This window comes from Gadus chalcogrammus, chromosome 5 (assembly GCF_026213295.1).
Source record: "Gadus chalcogrammus isolate NIFS_2021 chromosome 5, NIFS_Gcha_1.0, whole genome shotgun sequence".
NCBI lineage: Eukaryota > Metazoa > Chordata > Actinopteri > Gadiformes > Gadidae > Gadus > Gadus chalcogrammus.
In genome coordinates this window covers 23,239,983-23,251,658 of record NC_079416.1, presented here as the reverse complement: position 1 = coordinate 23,251,658, position 11,676 = coordinate 23,239,983, and the positions used below count along the sequence as shown (strand labels likewise).

The following is an 11,676-nucleotide window of genomic DNA, read 5'->3' as shown; positions in this document are numbered from 1 at the left end:
CACCCCTCCACCCTCCTCCCTCCACCCACCCCTCCACCCCTCCACCCTCACCCCTAACACCCTCCACCCTCCACCCTCCACCCTCCACCCCTCCACCCTTCACCCCTACACCTACCCTCCACCCAAACCCCCCCCCCCAGAACCCCGATCACGTGCCCCAGAGACCGTTCATCTGTCATCCATTAGCCTCTTCATCAATGTTGAATTAAAAGGTTGATCTGGTCCTAACCATGTGAGTTCCACCTGTGAGGCTTTGGGGGCGTTTAAAGGCCTTAGAGCCACCAAACAAACAAGCTGTGAGTGTGTGACTGCAGCGGTCGCCGGTGGATCGTAAGTCTGCTCCTCAGATCGCAGACTCAACAAGTGAGGTCTTGTTGGGTGAAGAGCAGACAGGAGCAGCCGCGGCGAGGACTTCCCCTTACCTTCGGGATCCGCTGGAGCCCTTTCTGGATCATTCTCTAGATCAGAACTAGGACTATCTATTTTACTTTCTAGATTATTATTTTACGATCTAGATAACTTCCTAGAAGGTACTACATTATGAGTATTACGTCAAACACTTTAGAATATTAATATTACTCTCTAGATTACTCTCCAGATAATCAGTATTACTCTCTCGATTAAGACTATCACTGAATTCCCTAGAAAAATACTATTACCCTCTAGATTATTAGTATGAATACTGATTAGTATTCATATTTCTATCTACATTATTTTTATTACATTCTAGATCATTCTTGATTTTTTTTACTCTTTTTTACTCTCTACATCATTAGTATAACCATCTAGAAAACTCCTTAGTCACCGGTAGTAGAGGTCATAGTGGGTCCCAGTAGGTCATAGTGGGTCTCCAGTAGGTCATAGTGGGTCCCAGTAGGTCCTACTGGGACCCACTATGACCTACTGGAGACCCACTCATAGTGGGTCTCCAGTAGGTCATAGTGGGTCACCAGTAGGTCATAGTGGGTCTCCAGTAGGTCATAGTGGGTCTTCGCTGGTGTAAAATAATGATCGATGAAGCATTGCTTTGAAACATTTTGTACTTATTTTGTATAAATATTTGTAAAATGATGAGTTGATTTATTAGTAGTGAGTTAGTTAGTTGTAAGTCCGTCCTGCCATGGGCTGATTACGGACGTGGGATCCAAAATGTTATCCTGCGTCATGATTGTCGGTGATGAGACCGTCTCTTGACGCAGGGAGCCAGGCCCGGTGTGAATTACAAACATCCAAAGCTTTCCTTAAACCTCCACAACAGCGCCGCTAATCCACGTCATGGGTGGCGAGTGTTTTCCGAGGGAAAGTTCCCTACGCTCCGTTCCCCGTCTCACAGCAGGGGGGGACACGGAGACCCGCAACACAATAGTTGTATTGTTGAGCTGCTGTCTGCGTCGACGGCATCAGCCGTGTGGTCTCCGAGTTCAGGACGCTCTCTGGAATGGGACGCGGAAACACGTGTCTGTTTGTATTGTTATTAGAGGATAATGTTAAGTATTAACAGGTATTGTTATCAGAGGTTAATGTTAAGTATTAACAGGTAGTTTTATTATAAGAAGATAATGATTAAGTATTGACAGGTATTATTATAAGAGGATAATGTTGAGTATTAAGGATAATGATAAAGTACTAACAGGCATTATTATTAGAAGAGAATGATTACGTTTTAACAGGTGTTATTATTAATATAATGTTAAGTATTAACAGCTATTGTTATTAGAGGATTACGTTAAGTATTAACAGGTATTATAATTAATGGGAAATGATTAAGTATTATGTTATTAGAGTATAAGGTTAAGTATTAACAGGGGTTATTATTATTTGAGGATAATGATTAAGTGTTACCTATTAATATTAGAGGTATTATTATTAGAGGATAATTATTGTATTGACAGGTTTAAATATATAGGCTAATATTTGCTTTCTATGAAGCCTAAAAGCTATGATGCAAAGCCTAAATGCCAGTAATTTTTGCTAATTGATGAATGGCGTGTTTTTTTAATTATTTGAGCTAGCAAATTATATATGTCAATTGTCAATTACTTTATGTAGTTAATGTGCAATTGTATACGTTGGTATGTAATCAGAAGTAAAAATCTTTACATGTGCCTCAAGGCCTAGTCGGTAAATGTGGACAACATTGAGAGAAGAGACCATAGTGAAAGACCACATATTTATTCATAATCAAATAAAAACTGACTGCATGCTTGTTGTAGAAAGGAAAAATATATAAATGAATATATAATATATACATATCATTTAAATATACAAATACATGTACACATATTTACACAACCTACTCACTGATGGAATCCTGAGATACACACACACACACGCACGCACGCACGCACGCACGCACGCACACACACGCGCACACACAAATACTATCAGACAACAGCAAACAAACTATCAGACAAAAGTAACCAGTAAACAACCTATATCAAACAACAGTAAACACAGCATAAATAGAAACAGGCTATTCTATGTCTGTGTGCGTGTGCGTGTGTGTGTGTGCGTGTTTGAGGGGAGCCCTTGCCCTAATCTTCATGCCACCCCGGCCATCTTGATCTCATGCTGAGGATCTCACCATCGAAAAAGCATTGTTTGCCAACAACGATGATTCGATTTAAGTCAAAAGATAATCAGTATTAGTATTGTGGTCATTGTTATCATTATGTCATCGTTACGTTAGGGACGTTTGTGGCGTGGGAACTTGAGCTGAGCGGGATCTTCACGCTTCAACCAACCAGAAGGGTCCGTCTGTCCGTCTGCTACCCATGATGCACCACAAACCTCCTGTATGGAGCCGCGAGGAGGCTAGGGTTAGGTTAGAGCTGGTTAGCATAGGTGGGAGGTTAGAGATGGTCACTTTAGGGGTTAGGTTAGAGATGGTTAGTTAAGGTCTTAGGTAAGAGGTGGTTAGTTTAGGTACTAGGTTAGAGATGGTCACTTTAGGGGTTAGAGATAGTTAGTTTAGGTGTAAGGTTAGAGGTGGTTCGGGTTAGTCAGGGCTGGTTACGTTTGGCCAGGTCTGGTTAGGGTTAGTCGGGGCTAGTTTGAGTTAGTCAGGGCTAGTTTGGGTTAGTCAGGGCTGGTTTGGGTTAGTCGGGGCTAGTTTGAGTTAGTCAGGGCTGGTTTGGGTTAGTCAGGGCCGGTTAGGGTTAGTCGGGGCCGGTTAGGGTTAGTCGGGGCCGGTTAGGGTTAGGCGGGGCCGGTTCGGGTTAGTCGGGGCCGGTTAGGGTTAGTGGGGCCGGTTAGGGTTAGTCAGGGCCGGTTAGGGTTAGTCGGGGCCGGTTAGGGTTAGTCAGGGCCGGTTAGGGTTAGTCGGGGCCGGTTAGGGTTAGTCAGGGCCGGTTAGGGTTAGGCGGGGCTGGTTTGGGTTAGTCTGGGCCGGTTAGGGTTAGTCAGGGCCGGTTAGGGTTAGGCGGGGCTGGTTTGGGTTAGTCGGGGCCGGTTAGGGTTAGTCAGGGCTGATAACTAGAGGTCCTCTCGGGGGTACATCAGGCTGTTGACGCTGAAGCTGTTGTAGAAGTGTCCGCTCTGAGCTCCGCCCAGCGTGTTGTAGTAGCCCCCCCGCGGCCCCTCCACCAGCTCTCCCTCCTGGCCGGGCCCCTGGCCGGGCCCCTGGGGGTGCCCGTGAGAGTGCACGTGAGCGTGCCCGTGAGCGTGCCCGTGAGGGTGCCCGTGAGAGTGCCCATGAGGCGGGTGTCCGGGTGTCGGTCCGGCGGCCGTCGGATAGGCCCCGAGAGCCGTAATGTTCCTATTGGACAGCTCGTTGACCAATCCCAGGGCTCCCTGGTGCGCGGTGGAGGGCGGGGCCAGCGACGCCATGCTGCTGTAGAAGTGGTTGAAGCAGGCGGCGGCCACGCCCCCCGTGGGGGGAGACAGCGGGGCGGGGGGGCTCTTGAGTCCGTCTATCTCCGGGGAGGAGGGGCTGTCTGAGGACCTGAGGGAGGCCTGCGCTCGGCACTCCTCGCCCTTGGCCGGGTCCGAGCGCCGTTTACGTTTCCTCCGGAAGTTTCCGTTGTCGAACATCTTCTCACAGTTTGGGTCCAGAGTCCAGTAGTTCCCCTTCCCTGATGGAGCACATATATATTAACACATATTTACATATATACACACATGTATATATATATACTGTACATATATACACACATATACAAAGATATACAGTATATATATATATTACACAGCTTCTCACTCATTCACCTGACAGCATCTCGCTGCATAGACAAACTCACCACCTGCTCCACCTGCAAAGTACACTGACTCCCCACTACACCACCTCCAGCTACACCACCTCCAGCTGCTGCGCCTACAGCTGCACCATCTCCAACTACACCACCTCAAACTGCCCCACCTCCAGCTTCACCCCGTCCAGTTGCACAACCTCCAGCTTCACCACCTCCAGCTGCACCACCTCCAGCTGCCCCACCTCCAGCTGCACCACCTCCAGCTGCACCACCTCCAGCTGCCCCACCTCCAGCTGCACCACCTCCAGCTGCACCACCTCCAGCTGCACCACCTCCAGCTGCCCCACCTCCAGTTGCACCACCTCCAGCTTCACCACCTCCAGCTGCCCCACCTCCAGCTGCACCACCTTCAGCTGCACCACCTCCAGCTGCACCACCTCCAGCTGCACCACCTCCAGCTACACCACCTTCAGCTACACCACCTCCAGCTGCACCACCTCCAGCTACACCACCTCCAGCTGCACCACCTCCAGCTGCACCACCTCCAGCTGCACCACCTCCAGCTGCACCACCTCCAGCTGCACCACCCGATGAGCAGTGAGCTCCCTCTACGTGAGGCTGGGGCCGCGCCGTGAAGATAAACCGGTTCACCCCGGATCTCCCCAGACTGTCTCCGGGTCCTTCGCCTTAACCCCCGGTCATGCTCCCCTGGCCCCCCCCACTGCCCCCCGACCCCCACCACTGCCCCCCGACCCCCCCTCCCTGCTCCTGACCTTGGGGACTACTTCCTTGACCTTCGGGGGGCTAGGGTCAGGGGTCACATGGTGCGGCCTGCGAGACCCCACCGGGGCTGAGGCCGTCAGACACCTGGCTCGCTGTTGGTAAACATCATGTTTGGGGGGGGGGGGGGGGGGGGGGGGGGGGCGTGGCTCTGCTCCAACGGGCGGAGCTCTAGAACCAGACGCCAAAACAATGTCGCCGTGAACAACCATTTAAATATAAAATATGTACTAATATACGTGTATGTGTATATAAATATATATGTATATATAGGTATATGTGTATATTTATACATCTATATTTATATATAAATATACCTACATATGAATACCTATTTATACATATATATATAATGTATGTGTATATCTATACGTATAAATATATAAAGAAAACGCTTTCAATGCTGACCATAATGCATCAAATAAGAATGTTTTCTGTCTCTTAAAACAACGTTAAGTTAAGAGGAGATTCGACTGAGACAGCTTTACTTTCATTAATTTCCTGTTCCAACTTTAATTTCGTGCTAAAGGCGAAGGCTGATCTCGAAAAAAAAAACTTCTGGCTAAATGAATTGATGCCCATTAAAAGTTAAGATTGGGTTCTATTGTTAAGCACCTGTTTGTATTTATTATAAAGTGGTTATTTATAAAGTAGTTGTTTTTTTAAATGTATTATAAAGTCGTTCTCTTTTTTTATTATAAAGTAGTTCATTCTATTTATTATAAAGAATTTAATTATGTTTATTATAAAGTAGTTATTTACATTTATTATAGGGCTGGCCTAGTTCTTTCTATTTATAATATAGTAGTTGTTTCTATTTATTATAGTTATTTCTCTTCATTATGAAGTAGTTATTTATATTTATTATAAAGTAGTTATTTATATTTATTATAAAGTAGTTCGTTCTATTTATTATAAAGTCGTTATTTATATGAATTATAAAGCAGTTATTTATATTTATTATAAAGTAGGCTATCTATTTATATTCCTCGCCCGTAGCGCATTGAGGCCTTTCCATCACTGTAACAGCTTGTTCGTGTAACATAACATCGGTATTACAACATGGGTGATATCCAACGGCCCGGGTGTTACCATAACAACTTGTTAATAGTGTTCTAACATGTTAACATGAGGTGAGTCCTGTTCTATGTCGTGGTGCCCACCTGGATCGTCCTCGTCCCGCGGGACCTTCTTGAAGCAGTCGTTGAGAGACAGGTTGTGCCGGATGGAGTTCTGCCAGCCTGCCTTGCTCTTCTTGTAGAAGGGGAAGTTCTCGGCCACGTACTGGTAGATCTGGCTCAGGGTCAGCTTCTTCTCCTGGGTGTTCTGGATGGCCATGGCAATGAGCGCCGAGTAGGAGTAGGGGGGTCGGACCAGCTTCAGCAGCTCCTCCTGGCTCGCGATGGACAGCCAGCCCAGGTCCGGAGCCGAGAAGCCCGGGGAGCCCGCCAAGAACGGCCGCTGGGAACCGTAGGAGGGCGGGATGAAGGTGGGGTTGTTCCCGTGCAGGTAGGAGGTGGGTGAGTTCAGCCAGAGGTAGGGGTTGGGGTTGGGGGCGGAGGGGAAGTCTCCCAGGGTCCCGGGCTGGTGGTACATAGAGGAGTAGCTGTCACAGTACAGCGACATCTCGTCCTGGGGACCCTTCCCCGGGACGGAGGAGGCCGGCGGAGAGGTGTGGGGGGCCTGCGGGCCCACGGAGTTCATTATCCCGCAAGGAGCCTCTCTGATTCAGCCTGGGGTTCCGCGTCACGCCCAGGTGGCACAGCAAGGAGAGCGATGCGCGCCGGGTACATTTCGTTTTATAAGTTCTTGACAGAAGCCAAATCCATGCGCCGGATCATTTCTGCAGCCAATAGAATCACTCTTTGTGAAAAGGGGCGTGTCCATATCAGCCCGCGGCGCGCATCGGACCCGGAGCGACGGTCCGTCGGCCTCACAGCGCGGGGAGGCCCGCCGGATGACCCGCGGTCTTCTTTAGCATCGATCCTATTAATATTGAATAGATTAATTAAATCAGGCCCACCCCTGCATGGTAGGGCTGTTCTTAACAGGAATAACTACATGAGGATTCACACCTGAGGAATAACATTGTTGTTATGTCGTGTTTTATCACTGTTTCATGCATTCAAAGCATTTATTTTATGAGGAAAACATTTGTGACTTCTTTACCAATTAAAGTTAGGCTTGGTTACGGTAAATGTTAATGTAATCATTTAAATTATGTAGGGTTAGGTTAGGGTTCAATTTAATGTTTATATTCTGCAGGGTTATGTTAGGGTTATTGTTAAAGTAACCTAATGTAGTAGTGTGTATTCTGTAAGGTTATATTACGGTAATTGTTAATGCAACAATGTGAATTATGTAGAATTATGGTTAGGGTGAATGTTAATGTAATAGTGTGTATTCTTTAGGACTAGGTTAGGGTTAATGTTAATATCAGTGTGTATTCTGTAGCATTCTGTAACATTAACCTTAACCTAACCCTACAGAACATTAACATTAACCTTAACTTAACCCTGCAAATACACATTATTACATTAACATTTACCCTAACCTAACCCTAGAATACACACTATTTCATTAACATTATCAGTTCACAAATTTAATGAAGCTCCTAACAGATTAAAATATGTTATATCTTCTAATAGTAGCCATATAATTATTACTATTGACATCAAGACTATTGTTGTGTAATAATAATTGTACAAATCAGATGAATAAATCATGATAGGAAACGACCTCCTCCACTAGGGGTCCTCCTGCATCAGGGGACCTCCTGCATCAGGGGTCCTCCTGCATCAGGGGACCTCCTCCACCAGGGGTCCTCCTGCATCAGGGGACCTCCTGCATCAGGGGTCCTCCTGCATCAGGGGACCTCCTCCACCGGGGGACCTCCTCCACCAGGGGACCTCCTCCAGGAGACCTCCTCCACCAGGGGACCTCCTCCAGAAGGGGACCTCCTGCATCGGGGGACCTCCTACACCAGTGGACCTCCTCCACCAGGGGACCTCCTCCAGCAGGGGACCTCTTCCACCAGGGGACCTCCTGCATCAGTGGACCTCCTACATTAGGGGACCTCCTCCACCAGGGGACCTCCTGCATCAGGGGACCTCCTACACCAGGGGACCTCCTCCACCAGGGGACCTCCTCCACCAGGGGACCTCCTGCATCAGGGGACCTCCTCCACCAGGGGACCTCCTGCATCAGGGGACCTCCTACAACAGGGGACCTCCTCCACCAGGGGACTTCCTGCACCAGGGGACCTCCTCCATCAGGGGTCCTCCTCCACCAGGGGACCTCCTCCACCAGGGGACCTCCTCCACCAGGGGACCTCCTCCACCAGGGGACCTCCTACACTAGGGGACTTCCTCCACCAGGGGACCTCCTCCACCAGGGGACCTCCTGCATCAGGGGACCTCCTCCACCAGGGGACCTCCTGCATCTATACATAATACTAGTAAGAATATTTTTTTATAACTTGGCTTAATTGTTGTTATTAAAAGGCCAAAATTTGAGTGACAGAACAGGGCAGATATAACTGCTTTTAATTGCTAATTACACTCACACCTGATGGTATTATAGGGTCCATTGAATACTTAAATCATAGACCCTAACCCTGTCCCTTACCCTGACCCTTACCCTGACCCTTACCCTGACCCTAACCCTGACCCTGACCCTAACCCTAACCCTGACCCTGACCCTGACCCTGACCCTGACCCTGACCCTGATCCTTTCACTGAGCCTAACATGTGGTTCTAAAGTAGGCTGTATTATTTTTCCTTTCATAATGTCATGTCCTTACGAAGATATACTAAAATCATGGCAATATGCCTAAATTTAAAGTAAAAAAGAGCAGTCTGTAGGCCTTCAGTTTTAATATATTCTAAAATACAACAGCTGGACTTGAAGATGACATAATATCCAATCTACCGGCTCTATTGCACTGGGTTATTGAACATTAATTTCAAACTGAATCCTTAATTTTCTTTATGCACCATTGCACGACCGACTTAATGAGAAATACATTTCGTTGTGTAGTACTTTTCGTATGCAACTCATTACGAACTTACCTGCAGAACAACAGTGCCACCTGTCGTCAGTTGAGCGTAGGTGTTCCACCGAGCTTAATCATGCCATCCTAATATCAACCACTAGATGGCAGCAGCAGCCAATCCACTTTGGCTCCTTAATAAACCTTTTCAACCAACACAGCTTTTGTGGGAGAGAGGAGAGAGGAGGGAGGAGAGGAGAGAGGAGGAGACAGGAGAGAGGGGAGGGGGGTGAGAAAAGGGAGGAAAGATCAGAGGAAAGAAGAGAGTGGAGGAGACAGGAGGAAAGAGGGGACAGACAAGAGGAGAGAGGGAGCGAAATACTAGAGAGGAGAGAGCAGGAGAGAGGAGTTAGGAGAGAGAAGGAGAGAAGAGAAAGGAGGGAGGAGAGGAAATGTTTGTGGTGGCGGCACAGCGTACAACGTGCTGCTCCGTTCCCTCAAATAAGCGCACCAAAGCTCGTCCCTCGTAGCGCGAGATAAGCGCTGACGAGTGCGCGCAATGGATCCCCTCTGGACTTCTCTCCGAGAGGGTCTGTGTGTTGAGACCCAGACCGGTCGGGGGGCCGGGGACTGGCTCCAGAAGCCGACACGTGGCCCGGTCCCTGCCGATAGAAGCGGCGGTTAAGGTTCTGCGGTTCTGGTGAGCAGCGCTGGAGACGCTCAGTCTGGGTCTAATCATATAATATGAGGGTTGTGATGCGGAGGTCTGGAGCCCGGGAACTCACTTCTTCATTTAGAAAAGAGATTCATATTTAGGCTGTGGTGTGTGTGTGTGTGTGTGTGTGTGTGTGTGTGTGTGTGTGTGTGTGTGTGTGTGTGTGTGTGTGTGTGTGTGTGTGTGCGTGTGCGTGTGTGCGTGTGCGTGCGTGTGTGTGCGTGCAACCCAGGCTCACCAATATGCGTACAGATCGCACGGTTTGACACTTTCAAAATGCGTGCAGTACATACGCCAAATGACCATTTCGCGTGCATATGATACGCAAATCCCAGCATTAACTGAATGGGAAATGCAATATTTTAGGACAGATTCACCATTAAACGTGTTTCTAATGACATTTCTAGCGAGAAATGTACTTTTTCCTTGAATAATCTTCCGTCAGTGAATGTGTATGATCTTTATTAATCTTTATTATCTGAATGGGATTCACAACCAATCACGTTCTTCTGGTCACTAGTTCTTAATTGATTTCAGCTGCGTCTCCCGCCTCTCCTCATAAAGCGCCCCCACCTTGACGGTTGTTAATCGTTTATTTTGCGTTGGATTGCGTGGGCTGAACAATCCGGACATCGTGGCCACCGACGTGGACCCCCGCAACCGGGACCCACGCAGTGAGTAACGCGGGGTACTTCCTTCATGAGCACTGCACATGTTACACTCTCTTCCCATCTCCTCCTGTCGTCTGTTCTCGCCCCTCTATTGTACATGTTTTACCGCTGGAGGTTAATGTGGATTTGTTGATGGAAGTGGTAGTTTGTGTTGAGTGGTTTATCTATGGGATCGACTGACTAACTAACGCTGCGGACAGCTACAGCGCCGACCACCACACTGGGAAGTGTCCTCTGCTCACTGTGGAAGCAGCATGGAAGAACTGCAGCAACTCTGATGGAAACGAGGACCTCCACGCTGTTGAACACAACTGTTGTAGGCCTACTACAAACCGAGGCGGTCCCACTCGGTTAAAGATCTCGTGGTCAATGCGGCAGACCGCTGGACCTGGACGTCACCTTCTGCAGATACTTCACTGCCCTCAAGAATCCAAGGATAACTTGAAACATGTCCGAATCCACATGGCCGAAAAATCCAGGATGGAAACTTGTGGAAGGAAGAAAGGGGTCTGTTTTTGCTCAAACCCATAACCCACTGAGCCCTTCTGTGGAAACCTGTCTGACTGACCCTACTGACTGGGGGCCTGTTGATGTGTGTTTGGTTGGTCTGGTAGAAGGTTTGCTGCTTGTGATCTGCAAGGTGGTCCTGGGTTAGATGCGGTGTCTGACTTGCACACCACTCTCCCAATTCTATTCTTCTCTTTACTTCTTTCTACTTTCAATACACTTGCTGCTGCTGCTGTTGACCGCTGGTGGTGCAATGTGGTTTTTATTCGCGTATGTTCTGTGGACTTTGCATTCATATTTTAATGAACATGTTTACTGCCTGTTAGACCTCGGATTGGCAAACCTAAACTCCTTCACTGGCAAAGTAGATGCAAATTAAATGCCAAAATTAACATTTCAATATTCGTTTTGCGTATTTCACCAATAGCTTCGGAACTAGACGGACCTCGTATATAATTTGCTCTTCAAAGATGCGGTCAGGCGCCCCTCCGTTATATAACGTTTTCTGCCCGGTACGAAATAGACCGACCAATAGCAACGGAAGTTAGTGAACTAAAGACTGTATATGCTCACTAAAAGAACGAACGACTACTACTCAAAGATTTTGAGGAATATGTATTTCTGCATCACCCGTTGCAATGCTATGATTAGTCGAGGCCTATCCAATAGCATAGCATCGACCCATTTTAGATCGCGCCCTTTAGACACGCCCCTTGGAAATTGAACAACGCACTCAACGCAGAAGAAGATCCAGAAGGATTTCACAATGAGTCCATTGGAAGATATCGAGGAACATGAACATCACCAATGAAGGAGAGTAAC

The 11,676-nt window shown here is 47.8% G+C and overlaps 1 protein-coding gene across 1 annotated transcript; it reads right to left on the bottom strand.

Moving 5' to 3' along the window:
* Window positions 1–3,474: 3,474 nt before the first annotated feature.
* On the bottom strand, window positions 3,475–6,674 carry foxi2 (forkhead box I2). Its single transcript, XM_056589813.1, has 2 exons — window positions 6,134–6,674; window positions 3,475–4,073 (listed from the first exon to the last, which is right to left on the bottom strand). Exons 1-2 carry the CDS (start codon window positions 6,672–6,674, stop codon window positions 3,475–3,477), a joined length of 1,140 nt encoding a protein of 379 aa, XP_056445788.1.
* Between the last annotated feature and the right edge of the window lie 5,002 nt (window positions 6,675–11,676).